At 42.2% G+C, this 26753-nt stretch overlaps 1 protein-coding gene across 5 annotated transcripts in view; it reads left to right on the top strand.

Moving 5' to 3' along the window:
- The window catches only part of Gpm6b (glycoprotein M6B), a 162867-nt gene that overhangs the window by 130413 nt on the left and 5701 nt on the right, over nucleotides 1-26753 (top strand). For all 5 annotated transcript variants that reach the window (XM_077106907.1, XM_077106906.1, XM_077106905.1 and 2 more), the window contains 5 exons: nucleotides 15885-16071; nucleotides 17886-18042; nucleotides 22627-22798; nucleotides 25134-25207; nucleotides 26205-26270. In XM_077106907.1, coding sequence (XP_076963022.1) covers nucleotides 15885-16071; nucleotides 17886-18042; nucleotides 22627-22798; nucleotides 25134-25207; nucleotides 26205-26270 — 656 coding nt within the window. The remainder of the gene's footprint in view (nucleotides 1-15884; nucleotides 16072-17885; nucleotides 18043-22626; nucleotides 22799-25133; nucleotides 25208-26204; nucleotides 26271-26753) is intronic.

Raw genomic sequence — 26753 nt, 5'->3', positions numbered from 1 at the left:
GAATGACTGTCAACAGCCCCTTGTCCATTCAGGTCTGGTTTTGGCACCAAAGAAGTTCAGGCCAGCATAGGTTTTTCTGCCAGATAAGTTAGGCGATAATGGATTTTATCCGAGCATGCTGGTGCACACCTATAATCCAACAATTTGGGAGACTGAAGCAGGAAGATTCAAGTTCAAAGCCAGTCTCAGCAAATTAGCAAGGCCCTAAGCAATTTAGCAAGACCCTATCTCAAAATAAAAGATAAAAGGGACTAGGGGTATAGCTCAGTGGTAAACACTCCTGGATTCAATCTCCAGTTCCTTTCCCTCCAAATCCTCGATCCTGAAATGGTCTCAACCCACACAGTTTTAACATTTTTGTGCATGAACTGCAATCATTGGTGAGAGGGGAAATGCTGCTGACACACAAAACATTGGGATCATTTGTGTCTGTGCTGGCCATAGAGATAGTATAAAGATAGATTGTCTTTATACTTGATAGTATAAAGACAATGGTGTAGGCTTTAGAGAAGGGGGCTTTAAACCAACCATGCTGTCACCTTTCCAGGCGCTTAGAGGTTTTCTTGGCTCCAAAATCGATGCAGTTGCCATTCTGTACTTAGATCCTAACCAGATGGTGTGAGGGAAAAAATAGAGAATTCCATATGGCTCTTGTGTCTTTTTTTTTTTTTTTTTGTATAGAGTTCTCAGTTTCTTTCCACTGGGGGAAAGAGGTTTTGATACAGCCTGACCAAGAAGTCTTTGCCAAAGGAAAATGCCTCTCTCACCCACATAGTCTTGTCTTGCAGCAGGGGCTACCATTCCTCCAACTTCCTTATTCCCCACGGCAAATGTCAAGGCTGTTCTAGTGTCCTTTGTCTTGATTTTTTTTTTTTTTTTGTCTTTTTTTTATCCCCCTGCTGCAGCTTCCTGATACAATGACTTTTTAAAGACCTAGGTAATAACTCTTTCACCCTTTTTTATCTTTTCATTTTTTCCATACATCTGGTCTAGGTCTACAAAGGTCAAAGGAGGAACCCCTTGTAAAACTGCCTGAGGGGCCTAGGTCTGAGATAGTAATCTGACACTTATTGCAAGGGTGAAACTAGATCTAATGCTAGATCTGCATTCCATGGAAAATTGTGCTTAAGGTTTAGGAAACATTCCCAGGCTGCTATAAATTGTGTTACACAGGCTTCAGAGAATAGTTTCAGAGAACTTAGATTCTCTGCTTCAAGTGTGGGCTGTAGCTCAGCAGAATTGGCATCTCCTGGGAATTTGGGAGAAAGGCACAATCTCAGGCCTCCCTATCTACACTGAATCAGAATCTGTATTTTAGTAAGATTTCCAGGTGATTCCTATGCACATGAAGGTTTGGGAAACATTAATTTACAGCCAAGTCCATGAACAAGAAAGGCACAGACAGGAAGGAATCGAAGATGTGAACTTACCTTCAAAATCTAGAAATTTGTCTTTGGAAAAGAGAAAAAACTGCTTAAAGTATTGATTTTCTTCTTTCTGTCTCTATTTATGGAGAGGTATGAGTAAGATGTGTCATGGTAATCATGAACATGAGTCCTGGTTGGTTTGAAATACTGTGACCTTTGATTCTCTTACCTGCTTGTCTGATAAAGGAGATTGGGAAGGGGCTGTGAAGGTGGAAAAGGTTCATTTTCTTGGGCAAAGAGAGGGCCAGAGGAGAAAGTTAGTAATGGGAGTTTGAGAATAGTTCTCAAATGCGTCTCATGTACCTCTTGAATATAATTTATGGCATATAAGCTGTATTTATTACTTAATGTAGGCTGTGATCCAATGGACCAAGAATGACTGCTCATATATACAGTGGTAAATCTGTAGTTGAGAATTCAGCCTGACAGATAAAGAACACAACATCCATTAACTTCACCAACCCATCCCCCTCTCCCAAATCTGAATAGCTCTGATGCTTACTTAGATTGAGATGGCTGTAGACCACTCCAGAAGTCCAGAAAAAAATGATGCTCTCTTACCTATGGAACATAATAGAGGGGTGAAGAGAGGAGCGCTGTGGAAATGCTGGTATTCAGCAAGATGCCCAAATGTTGTGCTTTGCATGGTCAACTATGGATTCCCGAGCAGCCATGGGGGTTGGTGACTGAGAGGGAGGGAGAAGTATCTTGAGTAAACTGCTATGACTTGGGTTCTACAGTCTCACTCTCAGGATTCTGTTCAAGGCTGTGTATGTATCTAGGTGTGACCTCAGGCAGGCTACTTGAGAATAGCAGACTCCCTCTTCCTGTCCTCTGACTACTGAGCCTGGGACTTTCCTCTCATGCAGTTACTTTATTGCCTGGCAGCTATGGGTAGGAGTCTTGGAAAAAGCTGTTGGTTTAAGGCCACCAAGTTTGAGGTCTTTTTCCAAAACATTTTAAATGTATTTCAAGAGGAAAATGCCTCCTACTGCAATTGTATGCACCATTGGGGCCTGTGCTTGTGGTTGGGTGTCTGCCATAACCCACTTGCCAATCTTGCTGTGCAGGTTCTGGGGCACTGCCTCACTGTTCCCCAGAGCATGGGTGCACAAGCTTTCTGAGCTTTAGATGGCTCAATCCAGGGGAGCTCTCAACCTGTCGGATGCTTCCTGTCACCGTGGGTGTTTCTGGTGCAATGGAGGAAAATGGTGAACAAGCATACTGTAACCCAGGTTCATGCTGCCAAGTTCCTGAGGTTTTTAGGATTCTTTACATTTTGTTTTCTGCTATATAAATTATTTCATTTTCATATCACAAAAAGGTGGTCTATGGTACAGTAACTATTTTATAGCTTAATTAGCAAAGACTATAATCAGCCATTTTATATCCATAAAACATTTCTAGGTGTTCACAAAGGTTCAATTTTTGGTCTGCTATGTTGTCATTAAATGATTAGCACTTGATTGTGTAAGAGTGACTTACTGTGTCTGTGATCTATCAGTTTTTTCTGCCTTTTGGTCCTGTGTCTGTCCCTCAGAGTAGGAAGACGAAGCAGAGATAAGAAGCAAATGCATCCATATTGAGTGCTGATCTGAGGCTTTTTGTCAGGCACAGCAATTGGTTTTAGGGACTCAACTTGGATTACTCCAAGTTGAATAATTCTAGGTGTTTAGAAATAGTGACATATGGTCTTTCCTTTCTTCCTGATCCCACTCACATTGTTTTCAGTTAGAATTACCTTGTTTTGAAATGTTTTGCTCCCCTTCCAGGTAACTGAAGCTACCCGGAAGTAGCTAACAAAGCCACTTGAGTCTTCCTATCTCCCTCCAGGCTGTCCTTTTAGACCCCAGTTCACTCTCAAATTATTCACACACATCACCTGTTTCCAGTTGTGTGAAAAACTGATGTAAAATGGCTTTTGTACTAAATGGAGAGTCTTTTAGATGGGACAAGTATCAGAGAGTCATTTAGATGGATCGAGACTTTCTCTGAAGGTCATTATGCTTGCATTTTATCTGGAAGCTTCCATGGATAACGCTTTGGACCCAAGAAGATTAACTAGTGCTGAAACAAATGTCAGACTGGTAGGAGACATAAAACAAATACTTGAACAACTTTGTTTATCAGTGTAATCAATGGAGATTCCTGTGAATCTGAGGGCCCATCATCAAGTACAGGAGCCTGGTGGTTCTGCAGCCTCAGCATTGGTCCTAGCCCACCCCACCCAGGGTGATGTGCCACCAATCTTTAATTCCCTCCAAAGGTCCACAGCCCTTTTAATTTCTATTGTCTTGTAGAAATTGAACTTAACAAGACATTTTAAGAAACTGGTTTTGGGGAAATAATTGGTATGCATGTACTACATCTATTTATGGTGTCTGTTTGGTAAACCTTAATGTGTGCACTCATAAAACCAACACAAACAGGATGGTGACATATCTGTTACATACCAAAGTTTCCTCAAGCCCCTTTTAATCCTGACACCCCCTCCCAAGCAACTACTGATTTGCTCTCTGCCTCCCTGGCAGTTTCCTTTTCCAGGAATGCCTCTTTTGAAGATCTGTTCACATAAATCTCACACCCTTTCTCATTTATCCTTTCCTATAAAACGTCGTGACATTGATTGCACTGCTCCATGGCTTTGTCTGATTTTTATTCTTTTTGCTTCTTTTGAAGACACCCTGCCCCCTTGGAAGCCAACTCAGACCCGTTTTGCTACCACCTACAGCTGAAGACTTTAGTTTGCACCCACTTGGGTCCAGCCTACACACCAGAGCCAGATTCATCTTTTAAAAGTACATCTCAGATCATGTCACTCGCCTGCACACAAATCTTCCCTCTTTTGCTACTGCCTGCAAAATGAAGCTCAGAAGCTCAGAAACTTCAGGCTGGCTTGGATGCCTCCCACGGGGCAAGGGAGGGCCCACCTGCCTTTCTGGCACCTGCCCACACTACCCTGCTGTCCTTGAGAAACTCAGCCATACCAGGGCCCCAGCACCGCACTGGTCCTGCTTTCCTTCCCTCAAGCCTTTCATTGGCATCTGTTCTTCAAGCCCTATCATCCAGAAACCCTTTCCTTGACTCGCCCTACTAACCAAGATCTGTGTCTACCTCACTCCCCCATGTCCCTGTGGCTCCTCTATTCTAATTAAAAGTTGTCTTACATCTTTGTGTGTCACTACCTCATCCCCCCACCCCTCCAAGAATGGGTGCCAGGAAGGGTGCACCTGCAGTCCCCAGCAGTCACTCCCATAGCAGCAGGACTCCATAGACACTGAATGAATGGAATTCAGAAGAGTGGACATGCTGTCCCCTAGGTGGTCAAGGAAGCCAAGTGCCACTGGAGCTCATCATTGCTTCTTACAGATCTCCCTCTCTTCCCCTAATCAGCACCAGTCTCCCTAATTCCTTGGACCCCCACTTGGCCAAGCTAACAGCAAATATATGATATTCCGGAAAACCAAACCAGTTCACACAAAAGGCAGAGGAAGAGGCTCACAAATATCTATTTCTTGAGTTTGCTTATTCCCAGCCATGTAAGTGTATCTTTTTTATATAATCATTCATCTTGCCATTTATCTTGCACTGCTCAGACCTTATTACAAATATTGGAAGTTAATTTATTTTACAATTTTCACAGAATGCCATTTCAGAAAGGAAAGCTCCTCCTTAAACAGATTTTAGGACAAGCTTTTAAAAGGGTTTGCTGACAAATGCTTCACTTTATAGCACTAAAAAGGCTCAGCTTTCTTAATGTTCTTATATAGTTGAATTTTTATGTCTAATACTGTAAGAAAGAAAGCTGAGAAGCAACCTATCATTTAAGTGATTTTTGCATTTAGCCCTTTAACAGGAAGCCCCTCTGTGAATTGACTTAATGTGTTGTACTAGTGGTTCTCAGACTTTGAGGTGTTCGTCCCTTTATACTTTTTTTTTTCTTGGTCTCTTTATACTCTTAAGAATAATCAAGTCCTTCCCCAAAAGCTTTTACTCATATAGGGTATTTATACCAATTTTTCTATATTAGAAATTGTAACTAAGAAATGTATTTCTTTAATAATGAAATTATTAGGGTTGGGGATATAGCTCAGTTGGTAGAGTGCTTGCCTCCCATGCACAAGGCCCTGAGTTCAATCCCCAGCACAACAAAAAGAAATGAAAGAAAAAGAAATAAAATAATATAATAAAATTATTAAAATAAAAAACCCATTCTCTGTTATCCTAAATACTGAGAGTAGTAAGTACAATTTTACATTTTTGTAAATCTCTTTAATATCTAGTTTAATATTTGATAGCTGGATACTTGCCTGCGTCTCTGCATTCATTCAGGGTATCTTGCTTTATTTGAAGTATAGGAATCTCTCATCACAGGTATGTAGTTGGAGAAGGGAGGAAGGTTTTAATGGCCTTTTCAAATACTTGTGGAGTTCTTCCTTTATAATACACCAGAATTCAGTAAGTACCTATTTCTGTTTTTTTCCTCTCTTCACAGTTTTTTAATATTGTTTAGTTGTCAATGGATCTTTATTTTTATTTATTTATATGTGATGCTGAGAATCGAACCCAGTGCCTCTCACATGCTACACAAGCACTCTACCATTGACCACAACCCTAGACCCTCTCTTCACATTTTTATTGGTGTATTATAGTTGTACGTAATGGTGGGGATTTGTCATTACATATTCATACATGCACACAAGAGAACCATATAATTTGGCCCATATCATTCAGTAGTTATTTATTAAAGATTTTGTAGTGTGGAATATGAAACCATGTTGATGAACTTTTTGTACTCTGTTCCATTAGAATTCATCACTCTATTTGTGCTTTGGCTTTTTACGTTCCAGAATGATTACAAAATGAAATTATATCATTTGTAGGAAAATGGATGGAACTTGAGACCATTATGTTAAGTGAAATAAGCCAAAGTCAGAAGTTCAAGGGTCCTGTGTTTTCTCTCATATGGAAGCTAGAGAGGGAAAAGGAAATAAAAGTGGTGAGTAGGGAGATCTCATGAAAAGGAAAGGGAGATTAATAAAGGAAAGGGACCAAGGGGAGAGAGGTGGAGAGGGTGGGGGGAAATGCTGGGGAGTGATATTGGCCAAATGACATTGTTATATTGTGTGCATGTATATAAAAAAAAAAAATCCATCACTATGTACAACTATAATGCACCAATTAAAAAAAAAAGTGGAAAGAGGAAAAAATGATTTCGTAAAAATCACATACCGGTTGTTTGGAAAACATTGGTTCTCTGAATTGATCTATTCAAATATTAACACATTTCATTAAACCATATTTTTAAAAATCCCATTTGTTCCTATCACCACTGATTGCATCAAGAAGCCCTAGAGCTGTCAGTTTCACTATGGCAGGTACAATTTCCCCTAAATTCATTGGCAGCAGATACTACCAGTTTTCTTTGAAATGACAGACTGCTCACTTGGTTTTTCTTTTTAAGGAAATTCCTGCCAAATTCCTAAGTCTGAATAACTATAGCTTGTCTTTTTTTTTTTTTGTACTGGGGATTTTGTACTGGGGCATTCTACCAGAGCTACATCCTCTACTCTTTCATAAATTTTTTTATTTTGAGACAGAGTCTCACTAAATTGCTGAGACTGGCCTTGAACTTGTGGTCCTCCTGCCTCAGCCTCCTGAGTTGCTGGGGTTACAGGCCTGTGTATGCTACCATGTCTGGCTCCTTCTTGTCAGACATCTTCCAACAAAAGACAGTATTCTACAAAGAAAAAAAAACCTTTTCAAGGGAAACTGGTTCTTTTGTATCTCTCTTCCTGTGAGTATAAGGTGGGTAAAGAATGTGCTAGTGGGGCCAGGTGTGATGGGGCACACCTGCAGCTGGTGATCCCAGCAGCTGGGGAACCTGAGACAGGAGAATCGAGAGTTCAAAGCCAGCCTCAGCATTGGCAAAGTACTTAGCAACTCAGTGAGACCCTGTCTCTAAATAAAAATACAAAATAGGCTGGGGATGTGGCTTAGTGGTTGAGTACCCCTGAGTTAAATTGCCAGTACTCCTCCTGATCAAAAAAAAAAAAAAAAAGAATGTGCTAGTGAGAAGTATATTTTGCAGCCACTGCTTGATATTGGCTAAGGGGTAAGCAGTTTTGTTGGGGAAATGTCAATGCAGTGAAGTAAATAACATCTTAGCACCATCATAAAAGAATTTCGATCTCCCAGACCTCCTGAAACGGCCTCCACATCTCCCAGGGCTATGCAGACCATGCTTTTAGAACCCCACATTCTACCCTCTTAGCTCAGTGTGGGGCTGGTGGACCTTCAGTACACAGGATGGAATCACCTGGGAGCTGGCATGAAACGCAGGAGCTCAGTCCTCTCCCAGATCTGTTTGAAAAGAATTTTGCATTTTAATGTGAGCAATTAAAGTTTCAGAGCCACTGCTGTTTAATGGGCTCTGCAAACTTTTCCTGCAAAGGGCCTGATGGTAAGTATCTGTGGCAACTACTCAACTCTGGCTCTGTAGCTTGAGAGCAGACCATATGTAAGTGAGCGATTGTGGCTGTGTGCCAATAAAACTTTATTTATGGACACCAAAATTTGAATTTCATATACTTTCAATGTGTCACAAACTATTTGAGCTTTTTTCTTTTCTTTTCTTTTTCCCAATACCTTTATTTATGTGGTGCTGAGGATTGAACCCAGTGCCCCATGAATGCAAGGCAAGCGCTTTACCACTGAGCCACAACCCCGGCCCTCTTTTCTTTTTTAACTACTTAGAAATGTAAAAATCATTCTTAGTTCACAGGCTGTATTGGAGAGCCAGATTTGGCCTGTAGGCTACAGTTTGCTAACCCTTGCTCTGTATCACTTGTTTGTCAGCTTGGGTGCTCACTGAAATCACTAAAGGAACTTGAAAAGTCAAACATAACCTTCTAATTCCTGAAGTCCCACCTCTAGGAATTCTGATTTATTGCTGTGCAGTGAAGCCTGGGCATTAGGATTTTCAAATGTTCTCCAGATGACTCAATGTGTAGGAAAATTTGACAATGTCTATTTCTATAATTTTCTCAAAGTAAATTTTATTTTATGCATTTCTTTTTACATTTTAGAGTTTGGTAGTGTTATCAAAGGGCGGTGACGAGGATGGTGCATTGTAACCTCAGAGCAGGGTTTTTCACTCTGGATCAAAATCCCGGTAGTGTCCAATCATTGTTTGGGAGCGGGGTTGTCCTATGATATTTAACAGCATCCCACATGTCGGTAGCATCCTTTGGAGAGGATTGCCCATGATTGAGACCCACTGGTCTGAATATGTGTAGGCGTTTTGTTTCTGCTGTCTCCGGCTTTTCACTTTGGCACTGTAGACATTCAGGGCTGGATAAATCTTTGTTGAGAGGGGCTGTCCTATGCAGCGTGGGATATTGCGCATCATCCCTGGCCTCCTCTGACTAGATGCCAATAGCACCCCTTCCCACAGCTGTGACTATCCAAAATATCTCCAGGCAATGCCAGATGTCCCAAGGGGCACAATCATCCCCTGTTGAGAATGTTCCTTAGCCTTCTCAGAGTTAGGAAGGCTTGGGTCCACTGACATTCACTTCTGCTTCTCTTAAGTAGGATTCTGTCCACCTCCATTTCCCTGTTACACCTCTATTTCCCTGTTGTTTCAAATAGCTGTTACTAGGTGTTTGAAAGTTGCAACGCTTGGTTCCTCCTTTTTTTTTTTTCTTTCCAATTTTGTGCTCATCAGGAATCAATAAAGTAGCAAAGAAGGCCTCTGTAGAGGAGTGTGGGTGTGTGTATGGTGGGGGGGGGGATGAAGGGGGAAGAGAGAGAGGGAGGAGAGAGACAGACATTCATTTCCTGGGGAAGAATCTGAGCCCTGTTCCCACTGACCCCCCCCCTCCCGCGCCAGCATTAAATCTACAGCCAAGATCACGGACAACTTGGGCAAATCACTTGGCCATTATGAACTCAGGGCCATGGCAACGGCCATCCACAAGCCGGAGGACAAAAGGTATCTTATTCTGTTGTTCTGCACAAAAGGTTCTAGGGATGCAGGAGACAAAATGGCTATTGAGAGAGGCAGTGATGTGTGTTTTTTTCTCCCTACTATGTGGTTTATATTTAAACTGTCTTAGGCTAATGCACACTGGAACTTTTGTGTGAATCAAAACCTAAAACTCTGTTTAGCTAGAGACTAGCTAGATGAAGGCTTAAAGCTAAACAGAGGTTTTGTGGTTTGGTGAGAGGTCTTGAAAATTACTCGTAAAATGTACTAGAAAGCCTGGCGTTGATTTTTTTTTTTTTTTTTTTTTTTTTTTTTAACTAGTGGGTCACAGTGAAGCTAGAGTTAGACAGGCAGCCAATACAGATAAGTAAATCGAGTCAGGTCAGATCCAGGTGGCCAATTTGAATGAGTCCAGGAAACTGGAGACTGCCCCCTGAGGGATTGAAATGCCTTCAGAGCCCTTCCTCCACCCTGCTCCAACCTGTTGCTAAGGTAACCTGTCCCCGGTATTGCCCCTCCCTGCAGGGAGCTATAAAGTTGTTAATGTGTCCTTGGGGGGGGGGGGGCTCCCTCCTGCCCTTCCCCCTTCAGCCCACCTGCTTCCCACCTTTTGGCCATTCCTGGGCCTAGTCACTAAGCAGGGAGGAGAAAGGGGAAGAGGACAGGAGAACAAAGGAAACCTAAGACATAAAAAGGCAGAACACCCCGCTTCTTGGGATACCAGGATACCAGCTATGGCCCTCTTCTCCCTCTCAGGAAAAGTCTGTTACTCCTATTTATTTATTTATTTATTTTTATTTTTTAAAAAATTATATATTTTTTAGGTGTAGATGGACACAACACAATGCCTTATTATTTTTATGTGGTGCTGAGGACCAAACCCGGTCCCGCCTGGTCCCGCCCATGCTAGGCGAGTCTTCTACCGCTGAGCCACAATCCCAGCCCCTGTTTCTCTTTTTTAAATAAACCCTGCTTTATATGCTTGCCTCGGCATGCTTCCGAAACTTCAAACTTCAACATGCGAGGAAGCAGGACTTGTCACAGATAACTGGTGGTATCAACAGTTATCTAGAGAAAAAAAAGTTTCCTTGCCTCTTCTGGTTCATGTTAACCAACGCTGCCATTGCTGGTTTGAAGCTTGGGAAGATTCTGTCTGTGGGTTTGTAAGAATATCCAAGAAAAGCGCTGATCTTTCTTGGCTAATATCAACTTCTAATAGTATGATGCTTTGCTGATACTGGACACACCCCCAAACTTAATCATCAGCTTGCCTATGACTTCTTGCACTAGAGACAATCTGAATCAGAGGTCCACTTAATTTGCATAGGTGCTCCCAGTACCATGCAGGGTGTCTGCTTTCTCAAGTAACTATGTACCTGTTTTCTCAGCCCCTGCATATGCCATGACACTAAAGCATCTTGGATATGAGAAATCCCAAGGTTAACAGTATTGTTGGCTCTGAAAAAGCACTATAATTGCACTCTTTTTTCAAGACAGCCGAAAACAACTTGGAACTTTTGGGTTTTGTTCCTTGCAGTCCCTGGAATTTGTCATTTGATTTGCAAGTGACTAGAGTATTGTGGCCAAACCCAGCAGGCTACCATTTTCTTAGGGAGAAAACACCAAACACCATTGAATGTGAAAGCAGACACTGCAGAGGGACTCAGGATATACACCTGAGGTGGGAAGATGGCACTGCTAACTAGCAAAGGGCTTCTCCAATGTTCCTGTGCACATGGATCCTAGAGGGAAGTGTTTATAGTATAGATGCTAAACTCAGTTGGTCGGGGTTGGCTCAAGATTCTGTGTTTCTCACAACCTTCCATTTCTCACAAGCTCATGCTGCTGGCCTCAGGAAAGCACTTTCAATTGATAAGCAATCCACTGGCATCTCTTTTTGACCAGTGATCATACTTTGAACACCAACCAGTGCTTTTAGATATGGGCTGCAAACCTTTTCTAGAAAGAGTTACATAGCAGATGTGTCAGGCTTTGCAAGCATGTGAACTGTCACAACTATGGACAAAAACAGCCAGGTGATTTATAAATGAGTAAGTGCGGCTGTATTCCAATAAAATTTTATTTATGCAAGCAGATCATAGTTTGCTGACCCCTGGTTTTAGAAAAATTCAAGCATTGACGGTGATGGATACTGTGGTGGGTCATTGTTACTCCCTTTCATAGTAAGGGGGAAGTCATTAATTCTCCTGTGGTGATATTGCATTAATCATGGCTTGTCCCTTGATACAGAGTTTGATGGTCACTGTGGTTGGGATGACATAGTAAGTGAGGTTATGTCTGCCTTTCCTGGCTGGGTTTCTATGAAATAAAACATTACTGTGGACATAAAAGGTAAAAGAACTCCTTTAGGGCTGGGGCTGTAGCTCAGTGGTAGAGCACTTGTCTAGCACATCTGAGGCACTGAGTTCGATCCTCAGCACTACATACAAATAAATAAATAAATAAAATGATTTAAAAAAAAAAAAACCCTTTCATCCCCTTCCACATAATATAAAACTGGCTACATAGTTTGCAGACCTGGTATAATATTCATATGCTCTTGTTCAAAAAATTAAGAATTTCAAGGTGGCTGTAGCAGAGCATTAGGCCAAGCATGTGGCCCCACATGACAGTAGAGGGAACCCTTGCAGCCACTATCTCTGCTGTACACATACCTACTTATATTTCAAGTTAAATGCTGTTGAATGTGAAGGTCCTAATATTGTTGAATCCAGTCTAAGAAAATATTTTGCTTTTTCTTACTGACTTTTTGAGGCAGTTTTGGGATGAGTGTGTACCATGCCCAGTGTTTGGTGATATCTTGCCCACTGTTGATTCAGGTGGCATCTAGACTGGCACAGAAGATGCAGTGGGGAGCAATCCATTTATCAGTGGTTGGATATCCACCACCCAGATAATTTTTTTTAATATTTATTTTTAGTTGTAGTTGGACACAATACCTTTATTTATTTTTCTGTGGTGCTGAGGATCGAACCCAAGGCCTCTCATGCGCTAGGCGTGCGCTCTACCGCTGAGCTACAACCCTGTCACCCAGATAATTTTTGATCTGGCCCACCAACCTAGAACAAGCTCTTGTAGAGTTTATTCTACACCAAGTTCTTAATTGCTGTTAAACATCATAATACATTTATAGTTCCATTTTCTCCACAATATTCCCCAGCAGTGTTATTTCCTATCAAGTTTTCCCATACTGTGTGCTACCAGCTTCTAGACACACTAGCTGGCAGGGTCTGTAAGAGTTTTATCTATGCATGTGGATTAAAGATGACCAATATGGTGATTTCAGTTTTGTAGAGGTAAGGGTTCCTCTAGCCACAAATGAAATCGTCTTTGAAAACATAAGGAAGTTGGCATCTGCTGAGATAGTGTGATTCATTAAAGTGGTTCCCCAACTTCTTGAATCCCTGAATTCCCCTGCTGTTACCAAACTAGATCCACAGCACGGGGTATATGGAGTCCCTGGGAGATATAAATTGCAGGGAAACTTAAGCCTTGATCTACTGTTGAATTTGGGACTGGACAGCAGTGTTCTTCTAACCCCACTCATCTTTTTGAACCTGGGAGCAGCTGTGATGTTTCCTTTGAACAAAGCAGAACATTCTAACCCTTTGGATGAGAGAGCCTTTTGAAGTGGCAACTGTGGATATGGAAGGATGAGTTCTGTTGTTAAAGGGCGAATGTGCTATACCGGTACACCTAACCCTAACTGCATGATGGGAAAGGATGTGGGTTTATTAAAAATATATATACAACAAAAATATCCAGAAATTAATGGACGTTTGTCAGGTAATATGTCGTTGTCACATTAGTCATTTAAGTATTTTGCATATATTTCTTTCAATAGAAAGCCTTTCCTCCTTCCTCCTCTAGTGAGAGTTATTTGCTTCTGTTGTTTTCTCTCCTCCCCTGACTCTCCAGTGGTCTGTATCCTGGTCCTCTCCTCCCCTGATTCTCCAGTGGTCTGTATCCTGGTCGTCATCATGCTGTATACTATGAATTTGTTCCTTGTCTGCTGACCGCATTAGATTGATCTTGAAGGCAAAGACATCTTATTTCAGATGTGTATCCCTTGGTGCTAAGCAGCGTTTGGCACCCACCCAGTAGGTCTTCAAAAGTACTCAAGTAATGAAATCCAAAGTAAAACCTGGTTATGATCCAATTTATGTTATAGAAAATCGAATATATGCCAAATCAAAATGTGTCTTTTTTTTTTTTTTTTTTTTTTTGGTACTGAGGATTGAACTCAGGGGTACTCAACCACTGAGCCACATCCCCAGCCCTATTTTGTATTTTATAGAGAGACAGGATCTCACTGAGTTGCTCGCTGTTGCTGAGACTGGCTTTGAACTTGAGAACCTCCTGCCTCAGCCTCCCAAGCCACTGGGATTACAGGCGTGCTCCACCGTGCCCGGCTCTAAAATGTATCTTTTAAAGCAGCATTCTGTGATGATGAAACAATTGTTTTGTATGTGCATTGTCCGTCATGGGAGCCACTAGCATAAGTGGCTACTGTACACATGAAACATGGCTAGTGCAACCAAGGACCTGAATATTTCATTTTATTTAATTTAAAATAGTCATGTGCAAGTGGCTACCTTATTGAACAGTATCATCCCAAGGCCACATATCTCTGTCCAAGAAGGACCAGATACAACTGGGTTAGCCAGCAGGCAGGCATTCATCTTGTTCTTATTATCACAGAGACTGAGAATGGGGGGAGAGTGTGAATGATGACACACATAGGGATTTTTTCTCTTTACGTAATGGGGTACATCAAGGCTAAGGATGTTGGTTTTTCTTGGTTTTGAAGCATGGAAAGAATTTGGACTTTAGTTGCATTCTTCTCACCCCAGATCCCAGAAAGTCATATGACAATCCTATATGAATCCTATAGGAAGCTCCTATACTGTTCACAAATCTGAAATGTATAAAACTCTTTAAGGTACTGACTTGCTAGTGAACCTGAACCATACTGTGTTCTGCTCCCCACTTTAACAAGGTTTCATCAGTCTATAGAGAGATTGGTCTTGAAAACTGCTGATCATCTTTTGAAATAGAAGGAAACACAAAATTCTTATGATGTCCTGACTCCCCACCCCCACCCCCCAATGAACTAAAGAGAAAGGTCTATAGTCACTTTCTATGTTGAGTTTCAGCAGATACTAGTTTCAGATGGGATGCTTATCTACACAGAAAAGTTCATCTCTGGTGTGTTGCACGCACAGGGTTTTCATTTCCTGGATACTATGAAGACCATTTGGGGGAAGAAAATTTAACTGGCTTGTCCTGAGTAATGAAATTGCTTGATTGCTCTTAAACATAATAATGTGCTTAAAGTTCCATTTCCCCCACAAGCCATTTACTTAAGGGTTTGGCTAATATAAATAGGGATGGGCCATCAGGAGAGATCCTGACATTATCGGGAGGCCAACACTGCTGTATCGAAACATAAATGTCTCCAAACTGAAAATGTTACCTTTCTGCCTATCAGAGAGGCCTTTATGGACATCTTGAGCAAGAGTCTCATCTTCTCCATATTAAGAGTGAAGTTTGGCTCTATCTCATTCATTTCACTTCATGGATGCTCATTTTGTCTTTTTTTTTTTTTTTTCCTCCCCCTCCTTCTGTTCCTTTTCCCCCTTCAAGTACTATCACCCACCAGTTCTGGGTTTTGACTCTGAATGTGTGTCAAGGAAGGGGCAGATGGAAGCTGGGGGAGGGGGAGGATTGTGAATGAGTTGCTTGTGCGAGCTGGGGTGGGGAGCACTTTTTTTTAAAAGTTGGGGTAATTTCTGATTCCAACTTGAATGAAATTTGACCCCTTTGAGTGGATCTTGGTGACTTTCTACTTCAGTGGACTAGGTATCCAAATACCTATGACTTTCTCAAAATAATCCTGTTGATATTATTCCAAACCTAGTGACAATATAATTTCTGTATGGGCTTCTTCCAGCTTCCCAAGGGGTCAAGGGCTTGGGGAAGGCCATTGGCTATTACAGCAATCTGTGTACCTGAAACCCCAAAAGGCAGTTTTGAAAAAAAAACTATCACTTTTTCCCCAGAGCTGTGACTTCACTGCTGTTCTCCTTGGTTTTGTTAGTGGAATAAGTGCTCCTCATTGCCACTTGGGCAGGGTCCTTCCAACCCCAGTGAGTCAGAAATCTCCAGAATTGTGATTGTTGATCAGCTACCTGCTCTGCCACTCACTACCCTTCTAGACTCTGAACAAATCAAGTTCTGTTTCCACTTGGAGCCTTGGGGTCTTCACCCAGAGAATGTGAGACCATGGGAACCTCTTCTATGGTCCTTGGGATGTTGAGATGTTAGCCGTAGAGCCTGAGGGAGATGGAAGAGTAGAAACTTGTGTGCTAATCTAATCGGTGGTGGTCTGGAAGACCAGAGGTGTCCCTGCCTATCACAGCTGCCTTTCTCTCCTTTGGGTCCAGGCTGCTTCGAATGCTGCATCAAGTGTCTGGGAGGAGTCCCCTATGCCTCCCTGGTGGCTACCATCCTGTGCTTCTCTGGAGTCGCCTTGTTCTGCGGCTGCGGCCATGTGGCTCTGGCTGGCACGGTGGCCATTCTGGAGCAACACTTCTCCACCAACACCAGTGACCATGCCTTACTGAGTGAAGTGTAAGTGTCTGCTTCCCTTGCAAAATGTATGTGAGATGTAACTACCTCAACATGTTTTCTGGAGATACCACATACTCTTCTGAAAGAAAACTGATGCTTTTTAAATTCAAGCTTACTATAGGCAGATAGAATAAAGTCCATGGAAGGGGGGCATATGGGCCCCAGGGTGGGATCTCACCTAGAAACAGCAAGGTAAGCACCTAGGGAATTCTACATAGCAATAAATATAGGGCACTGTAACAAAGTGACAGGTCAGTGCTGCTGATCATCTTATCAGAGAGTTGACATTGTTCCTAGATAACAGATACCATATGGTTTTGTCATAGATGACTGCCATCTTTGGAATGATAGGAGCTCCACTGAGGACTAGCCCCAACTCCAAGTCCACAGGAGTAAATTTTAATGTTAATTATTCTGATATAAGAATAAATCCCAGGGCATCCTCCAATGCAGAAAAGGAGATATGCCAAGGATTTAGCCCCAAATCTCTGCCTTCCTGTTCTGGAATAATTTTCAGTGGAGTCTTAATAACTCCCAAGCATAGAATCTCATAACTGTCAAGCTCAGCAGCAATATACATGTTACCTTGAAATACATTCTGCCTTTCCCATTCATTTAGCATTTTTGTTTTCTTTCCTTTAATTCCAAAGTTTCAGTGTTTGTCTTGTAAGAAACCTCTCCAGCAGAATGAAAAAAGGGACGGCTAAATTTTTGTAGAATAAAGAAACCATGTTGGAAGAGTTCTTAGGGAATTATCTGTTGATGAATGTCCTCCAAAGAAATGAGCAGAAGTGGGGTGGGTCATAAGGAGGGATCAAACAGGACAAGGGGCTCATTGTATACTATAGTGCAGAGAAGAAATATTTGCCCAGACCAAACCTGGGAAAGGTATATTGATTTAATTTGCCAGTGATCTCAATCCATGATTCTCAAACTTCTGAGCTTTAAAAAATGCCCAATGCCTCAACAGACCAATCAAGTCATCATCTCTAGGGATGTGATCTAAATCTAAATTTTCTAAAGCTCCTTGGGGATTACAATGGTGGCCAAAGCTGAGGAACTGTCATTCCAGTCTCTCAATTTTCACAGAACAAGCTTAGTAGTGAATTAACTTTCTGTAACTTAAGTCTACTTGACGTACTATCACTCGTATACTAAGTATTTCAGTAAAAAAAAAAAACAAAAAAAAACCTGCCCAAGTTCCTCCTTATAGAGACCTTGAGGGCTGGGGTTGTGGCTCAGTGGTAGGGTGCTTGCCTAGCATGTGTGAGGCACTGAGTTTGATTCTCAGCACCACATATAAATAAATAAATAAAGGTCCATTGACAACTAAAAAATATTAAAAAAAAAAAAAAAAAAAAAAAAGAATAAAAAGAGGCCTCGAGTGCCGAGTTTTATGAGTAACCAGGTCTGGGTAGGAAGCATTTTGAGATGGTGGAAGGAACATGCTGTCCATTGAGCCTGGGTTCAAATGCCAGCCCTGTCATGTGTATCCTCAGGTAAGTAACTTAACTCTTCAATGCCTATGGTTAAGTTCAAAATTAATCAATCACAGCATGGGACTTGGAAAGTAGTCAGATTCTGAGTGGGCCCTGCTCCTGACCAAACGAAATTTCTCCCATGCCTCACCCATAAGCCCATTTGGAAGGCAGGCCCAGGTTGATGAGGGTGGGTGGAAGTGCCTGCCCAGGATGCCCAACGAGGCTGCTAGGGCCAAAGGAGGCAACTTCACCTCATATCCTCTCTTCAGAATCAAGAAACAAAATTTCTAGTTGACAGTGAACTGAATGTTTCAAGATATCTTCTTTTCCTAGGATACAACTGATGCAGTATGTCATCTATGGAATTGCATCCTTTTTCTTCTTGTACGGCATCATTCTGTTGGCAGAAGGCTTTTACACCACCAGTGCAGTGAAAGAACTACACGGGGAGTTTAAAACCACCGCCTGTGGCCGATGCATCAGTGGAATGGTGAGTGCGAACCTTGCTATTCTGGCAAAATTGACCAGCTATCTGAGTGGCTGGGGGTTTGTGACACAAATATTGTTCTTCCAATGTATAGTCAGGAACATGAAAACCTTCAACATGTCATTGGTGATAAATGAAAATTTATGGCTGGTAATGGTAAAATGTTTCCTTTATGAACATGCAGATAAGAGGAAGATTCATGTGGTATTTCCACTATAGGAGGAGATAACTTTCAGATCAGCCCAAGGTTCCCTTTTGTCTTTGAATATGAATAGTAGCCCTAAAGACATACATGATTGCTGTGTGTGGTGGTTCACACCTATAACCCAGTGACTCAGGAGGCTGAGGCAAGAGGATCACAAGTTTGAGGTCGGTCTCAGCAATTTAGTAAGGCCCTGAGCAACTTATACTATCTCAAGATAATAAATGTAAAGGGCTGGGATATAGTCCCACTGGTAGAGTGCCTCAGATTTCAATCCCTAATACCAAAAGAAGACATGTTCTATGATAAATGTCATGATTCTTCTATTAATATTTATCTGAACAGACTGCACCAAGCACCTAGCTGTACTTCTCTAGTCACTGGGAGGTACAAAGGTTAAAACAGGTTCTTCCTCAAGGAGTTTATTTATAATCTAAAGGGGTACAGGGAAAGGAGGGGGTTAGCCAAGAATGACCTGTGGGCCATATGAGGCCTACTGCCTGTTTTTATATGGTTCAAGCTGAGAAAAATGTTTATATCTTTATTTCATGATATGTGAAAATTACACAAATTCAAGTTTTGGTGAATGTAGTTTTATTGGCACATAACCATGTTTTGTTTGCTTTTGGCTTTTGGCTGCTTTCCTGTTACACAGTGGCAGAGCCAAGTAGCTGTAATGGAGACTGTATGAGGCCCCCCAAATCTAGACCGTTTCCTATCTGACTTTTTATAGCCTTTGATCTAGAGGACAAATCTTAAAAATGGAAAGACAAGGTTGGAAAGTGCCACATCACAAAAGGTAACCTGGTGGTGGTAGGGGGGCTGGGAGGGAAGAAGCCAGTATTGGGTTTCATTTTTGACACGCTGAATTGCATTTTTTTGAAGATAAAATATTTATATTTGAGTTTATAATGGCGTGCTTATGTCAAAATGTCTCACAGGCAGTTGGCTATGTTTGTGGCATTTGAAAGGTCAGGTGTAAGAGCATTTTGGGAATCGAGAGAAGCACTAATGCGAAGGAATAAATGCCAGTCTCAGTGTTGAGCCTCCCCTAAGGGAAATTCCTGCTGTCACCACAGGGTGACAAGTTCCCTGGTAGGGGGAGCACTGACTGAGGGTGCCACTGTCATGGGTCTGGCTTAAAGCCTGGGAGAGCCCACTGTTTTTAACAGTCCTCCTGCAGGAGGCACACTAGTTGGGGTGGAATTCTCTGTGATCCAGTAGCACGGGCATGAGGGGTGTGTTGGGTCTGGGACGCAAAATACCTTAAGTTTCAGTGCAGATTTGGGGAGGGCTTTGCACCAACACAAAGCAGAGGAAATTGACACGGCACAGGAGAAATGGGGGAAGAGGAACCAGCATGAACAGGACAGGGAGGTCCAGAAAACAGATGGGGTTCCAGGGAGCCAGTCCTGTGACCAGGCTGGAAGGGAAGGGTCTGTTGGAGGAGGAGGGAAATAATACTGATTGGGAGGGACAGGGATCAGATGAGGAAGGGTCTTGAGTGAAATTCAAGGATATGAATGAAATTGACAAAGACACAGGAGAGGGAGGGTTATGCATAGATCACCAATCTCCCTGTGGAGGGTAGATTTGGGGGAGGAAGGTAAGCAAGAGGGCTGAGCACTGTGGAGATGTGAACTTGGCTCAGGAGGTAGGATGGTGAATAGGGGCAGATGCAAAGACAGGGGAGGTGGGCTTTGGGCTTGGTCAGAGAAGTGAGGAGGAGAGGAGGTGAGGAGGTAATGAGTGCCCAATCTCTGGCTGTGTGTGTCATTAGAGATGGGGAAAGGGGAAAGTAGATTCAACGTGACACATTAGGGCTTGGTGTAACCACCAGGAAACAGGTGGAGTTACCTAATACGTCATGTAGAAGGTTAGGATGGGATTTCTGAGAATGCTCTAGGCCAGGGTGACTAAGAGTTGGTCATTTAAGAATGGTGGCCAAGAACAAGTTGACATCAAGGAGGTTTGTGGAGGGGGACAGTGCTGGGGTACAATGTTGTCTACTGGCTAGGCTAAGGAGAAGGAACCCTAGCAGGGAACTAAGGAAGAATGGCCAGAGAGGTAAGTATTATCTTGAGTTCAAGAAGGAAGGCCAAGGCCAAGGTGATGCTCCCAAAGGGTCCAGATCATATCATTCTTCCTTTAAGTGCCCCCTTTAAAAATTTGAGCCAATGTCTTAAAAGTTGTGGCAAATGGCACTTGGGCCAGGATCTCTGGAAAAGCCTAGGCAGCCTACCACATTGCTTCAATCTACACATAGGTCCCTGTGCTTCAGCCAGACCTGCTGGTTTTCTGCCTAGGCTCCAAACTTAGGCAGGTTGCCTTCTGCCATCTTGAGCTACTTTCCCTCAGGCTGCTGCTCTCTCCTGTACCACCGTCCTCCAACAGGGACCCTGCCAAGTCCTTAATATCCCCTAGTACAAGTAAGATAAGGCTGTGAACATCAAGTTTACTGCTGGAGACCAAAGATGCAGCCCCTCCCAGTCCTGCCTGTCCCTGTTGTTCCCTCACATCCACAGGTCAGGGACTAACTCCACAATCTGCCTTTCACCCAGACTTGCCCCTTCTATGAGAAATAGGCCCCACAGGGAGCGGAGCATACAACCTAAGCTGCTTGGGGCTGCATGCCAACCTGTAATTTTGTCCTGAGTGACACCATTTGTGAGACCTCAGAATGGCTCTGCTGGGCCTCTTTTGGACCTGTTTGCCTAATCTCCTGTGTGAAAATGCTTGAACAAGAATTACAGCACTTGCAAAGACAAGTCAGTCTCCACAGGGAGTGTCATTCAGAAGTATTTCTGAAAACTGTGTTCCTGCAGGGATGAACCACTCATCTGCTGACTGTTTAGTCCTTTGTTGATCTGAGCATCCCTACTCCCAAATGGGATTCTTGTGACACTTTTTGTTTTTGGTACTGGTGATTGAACCCAGGGGTGCTTAATCACAGAGCCATAGCCCCAGCTCTTTTTGTTTATTTATTTATTTTTTGAGACAGGGTCTTGCTAAGTTGCTTTAGGGCCTCACTAACATGCTGAGGCTGGCTTTGAACTTGCGAGCCTCCTGCTTCAGCCTCAGAAGTTGCTGGGATTACAGGTGTGTGCCTGGCACACTTTGGCTTTTTAAGGTTAGGCTCACAATACAGAGGATAGGGCTGGAACAGGCACTGAAGCAACAGGCTGAGGTCAGAAAGTTGTATGAGGTTGGGGAGACAAATGAGCTCTGACTCTGTTCAAGAAGGCCTTGCTCTCCTCAGTCTCTGTGGGAGGCTATCCCAATAGCTCACTGAGGAAGCAGCTCTGAATGCTGGAGGCCACTGTGACAGGAACAGCTCCCAGCAGGGCACTGGCCTTCTCTCTGGAGCCCTGACCACCTCCGGAAGGAAAGACTCACCAAGACCAAGAATCAACAGTCCCCTTTGAGTCCTTGTGGTGTTATTAGAAAGATTGTAAAGTTTTCTTTTGAAGGGGAAAGAAAAAGAAACCTTAGTCTGAAGCAGCCAGATCCCAGGCACTGGGGAGGAAGATGAAACTGCTGAAATCGGCTTCTTTGGGTATTTTTAGAAATGCAAATGTTTCTGGAACTATAAATGTTTCTGGAACTATACTGAAAAAAGGCCTTGTTTCTGCAGTTTACCGGGCTGAGCAACTGGAGGTAGCCCCTTTGAGCCTGACCCCCAGGCCAGCCTCTCACTTTCCAGGTGTTCCCTGCAGTATAAAAAGTCAGGTAGAATCCTCAGGTCTCACCATGAGCTTAAAAAATAACAGTCAAAGTAGAACTCGAACCTGCCCACACGCCCTGTGGGTGCACATTCTGTGAATAGAAATACCATAAGGTGTTTGAGGCAGCCTTTCAAAGCTGTCTGAAAATTGGTAGTCAAGACAGGTTATGAAAGTTGAGTACTGCAATTACCCTCTTCCTGGAATTGCCCATGGTGACTTGTGGGTGAGGACCATGAAGCTTTTTTCCTAAACCAATTGCTTTGTTGTAAAGTTGCTGTGAATCTTAGAAAACTAGAAGAAAATGGGTATCAGATTCAGAAAGAGTGCCTCATGGGAAGCCCTGTCACTAATTAGTTCTGTGACCTTGAATAAGTAAGGTCACCTCTTGGGGTTAAGACAGAGACCTGAAAAAGCCCCCATGGTGGCTCTGGGGATTACCATTCAAATCCTCTATGTAGGGGAATGGTCAGCTCCAGCTTCCCCTGCTCCCCTACCCTGGCCATTTCTTCTAGCTGCCATAGCAGGGTGTGATTCTCAGAATGCATCCTGCATCCGTGGCTTCTGTACTGAGTGGGCCCAGATCTGCATAGTCCTTCCTCTGGGAGATGACCCGCTGGTGCAAACGATGATTCTTTCTCCTTCCTCTTGTTTTTGGCCTAGTTTGTTTTCCTCACCTATGTGCTTGGAGTGGCCTGGCTGGGCGTGTTTGGTTTCTCAGCAGTGCCTGTGTTTATGTTCTATAACATATGGTCAACTTGTGAAGTCATCAAGTCACCGCAGACCAACGGGACTGCGGGTGTGGAGCAGATCTGCGTGGATGTCCGGCAATATGGTACTTTTTAATTTTCTCCCCCTTAATTTTTTGTCATCTTGTGGCATATATCTGGACCTTAATTATTACAGAGGCATCCCCTTTACTTATGACCTGTTTCACACATTAATCTATTGAATAGTTTATACTCTTTCCCTTCATATACTGTTTTCTGGATGGAAGCATTACTGAGGCTTTTAACTTGCTAAAGGATGTCATTCAATAGTTTTATATTTTTAAGTGTCTAGTAAAAGATGTTTTTTTAAAAAATATTTTTTTAGATGTAGATGGAGACACAATATCTTTATTTACTTTTATATGGTGCTGGGGATCAAACCCAGTGCCTCATAATATAAGGCAAGCACCCTACTACTGAGCCACAGCCCCAGCCCCAGTAAAAGATGTTTTTAATGCAACATTACTTTATAATGCAATTTAGTCAGACTTCTGGGTATCTACTATAAAAATATTTCTCTGTTTTATAACTGACTTTTTATCTAAAATTATACATACTGTACAATCTAATTAATTTCTATATCCAACTCTTAAAAGTCTTTTTTAAAATGACTAATTGTTTAAACTTTATCTATGCCAAAACACAACATAAATCCAGATGTATTTTTAAATCATCAAGATATATGCTGTGAAAACTGCCTTCAGCTCTCGGAAACTGCTTTAAATGGCTTATTCTCATGCATGGGATCCTCAAAATAGGGAATGAAGGTTGGTTCCTTGTGACAAGCCAGAGGAGGGGCCTCTGGTCAATTAATTTGGGACTTGACTTTCTGCTGTGAGAGAAGGCAGCATCTTAAGGAAGAAGTCTAATTACTGCTTCTAGCCAGGATGCTAGGAAATCTGTTCCCTGGCAGAAATAGGAAAAGAGATCTTCATTAGAACTGAAGAAGTAACTATCCTTCTAGAGCTTTTCTGGAAACAGATGAATATTTCATTCTTGCTTGTTTTCTCACGTGTCTTATTCTCAACACCTTGTTTTACAACATCATATGGAAATAACTTAAAACTGCCCATCACACTAACCTCTTCTCACAAAGTCCCATGCCAAACAACACTGTTCTTTATGATAGGTTTAGAAGCAGATCCTGAAGTTGGTTTTTAAAGCATTTGTGGAAAAATATTTAAATGTGCATCATTTTCCTCTTCCTTAAAAATAACTTTTCACCACAAATTTTTGTGAGTCCATAATTATATTTTTAAGTCCTCTGTATCTGCCCAGCAGTTAGCCTTGCAATCACTGGCTTCACAGATAGTTTCCCATCCTTCTAAGGCATGAAGATTTACTATGGGCCATCAGAGGGATGGAAGGAATAAGGACTTTTTATGTTTTTAAAATACTCTTTCCTTACCTCCTGGGAGAAGTGTAAATTGAACTGTGCTTAATTTTTAAGCACACACTTAAACGCATTAAAGAGGTAAAAGAGCAGTATCTCAAGGGACAACTGTCACTGTAGAAGGGACTCAGGATTACAAGAGAGACATCACAGAACTAGACTGTTTATCCCATCCTCTGGGATGAGGGGCACTGCCTAGTGTTTTTTTTTTTTTTTTTAGTTTCCAATTTGATTTTCAATTTAAAAATATTCCCAACACATATATACAATTTTTGTTTTCCTGGTGCTGGCAATTAAATCTAGGTTTTGTACATGTAGGCAATTGCTCCACCACTGAGCTACATCCTCAGCCCAGGTGTCCAAAATACACATCCAAAACTTTTTATTAGATTTCAATAAACTTAAAGTTTCCAAGTTTGTACTCTCAATTTTGGCACTTCTCTCAGGTGGACCACTAGGCAAGAGCTTGAATAGTCAGGCCACAGCACAACATTCATATGGAAATTTAATTTATCTAATGTAATGCTTTTAGATGGGTCACCGTGCAGATACAGTTAATAAATTCACTATAGGGAAAACCTAGTTTTGAAACTATCTTTACAAATATCAACTCAAAATTGAACAAAGCACAATTTGTAGGAGAAAAAAAACACCAAGCTGTTTAAATCTCTTAGAGACCAGGTGACTTTGCTCTTGGCCTATTGTCCAAATAGGGCTTACTCTATTCCAAAAAGCCTGTTCTGTAGACAGCAGACACCTCAGCTATTGCTGAGGAACAGTTTACAATTATGTTACAATTGGCAGCCAAAGTGGTGGGGTCTGTTAAGAACATGAGGTTGGCCGGGGATGTAGCTCCATGGTAGAGGGCATGCTTACCATATGTGAGGCCCTGAGTTCCATCCCAGCACACCCCCCCCCCCAAAAAAAAAAAAAAAAAAAGCCAAAACAACAAAAACCCACCCAAGGCACTAATTGGCACTAACTTTCTATTGGGATTCACTTTGCAGGTATCATTCCTTGGAATGCTTTCCCGGGAAAAATATGTGGCTCTGCCCTAGAGAACATCTGCAACACAAATGAGGTAAACCTGCTGCGGGTTAGGGGGCTCATAGGTGATGGCCTCATAGATTAGACTGAGATAAAGGGTTCTCCCAGCTGTAAAAGGCAGGAGAGATGGTCAACATGCTATCATGGACAGCTTTTTTATGCAGACTCTTTAGTGAACTCTGTTACCATCACTATTCAATCAGTTTTGGCCTACAAAAATGGTCATTTCATATGTTCCAGCCCATTCCATGAAGGGCTTTAGGAACTGATGAGCTTTTCCTTCTGTCAGTAATTTAGGAGTGATCCCAAATCTATAAATCTGAGAATTGATTCTTCTCTTTCTGGAAATTTTTAAAAAGAATACTTGTCACAGAAAAAATACCAATTAATTTTCATAGAAAATTTCTCCTGAATTTGTGCATATACCAAGTTTTTAATTAGAGTTCACCATTAATCATTTCAGTTTCCTGAACAACTTGCTGTTATTTCCTTATACACTCATCCTTAACTGGCAAGATATCATAAGACTTTGGTTTTAAATTATCTTGATCCTACAACATTCTTTAGACATGGGCTTGTAATTGTTAATAAAGCAAAATTCTTAAATGCACCAGTGGGAACTTGCATAGTTAAGAAAACACCAATGTGATATGTTTTTGAAAGACAACAAGTTAAGGGAATAGTCAGCCCCTACCCTACCTGGCTTAAAATGGATTGGCTCAAAGCAGAGTCTCCTATCCTAACCTTGGCTGCATACTGCAGTCACCAGGAAGCATTAAAATGTACTGATGGCTGAGGCCCAACCCCTAGGTGTTCACATTCAATTGGTGTAGGGTGCAGCCTGGACATCAGAAAGTTTTTAAAGCTTCCCAGGTGATTCCAACGTGCAGCCAGAGCTCAAAGGGAACACAAGCTTGCTTCCAGCCTTTCAGAGAATAGGTACCAAGGAGAAGGATGAGGCAGCACCCCAGAATGGGTGTAGACAATGCAGTCCACAGAAAATGCTTATGCCCGTGCCTGTTCTTTCCTAGTTCTACATGTCCTATCACCTGTTCATTGTGGCCTGTGCTGGAGCTGGTGCCACCGTCATTGCCCTGGTGAGTAAGCGCATCAGGACCACCCTAGTCTAGCTCCCCTCCCCCCAGCCTCTAAATGACAGATTTCCCTTCCAGCTTTTGCCAGCCTACTGAAGCAAAGGATCCTGGCACTCAGCCTTGGGTAACTGTTCCTCATATAAACTTACCTCATGTCTAGTTTATAGGAAGTAGTAGTGGCTGCCTTGGTATTGATTGTAGGCGATATAATTTGGACTCTGGAAAGAAGAGAGGGTACCAACACTGGTTGACTGGGCCTAGCATGCTCAATTTAGTACTTAGTATCATGCTTCATTCATGGACAGTTGTTCAAGTGAGGCACTGCCCATTTCTTTGTAAAGAAATCTTCACTTGCATATGGAAATATGATATATACATACACACAGATGTATAAATATATGATTGATCTCATTGTATGTGTGGTAGTTCTGTTCTATAAAGTCATTTCAAACACTGAAATATTGAATATTGAACCAGGCCCCTAAG

Source organism: Callospermophilus lateralis, chromosome X (genome assembly GCF_048772815.1).
Source record: "Callospermophilus lateralis isolate mCalLat2 chromosome X, mCalLat2.hap1, whole genome shotgun sequence".
In the NCBI taxonomy this organism is placed as follows: domain Eukaryota; kingdom Metazoa; phylum Chordata; class Mammalia; order Rodentia; family Sciuridae; genus Callospermophilus; species Callospermophilus lateralis.
This window is presented reverse-complemented; position numbering and strand designations above follow the sequence as displayed.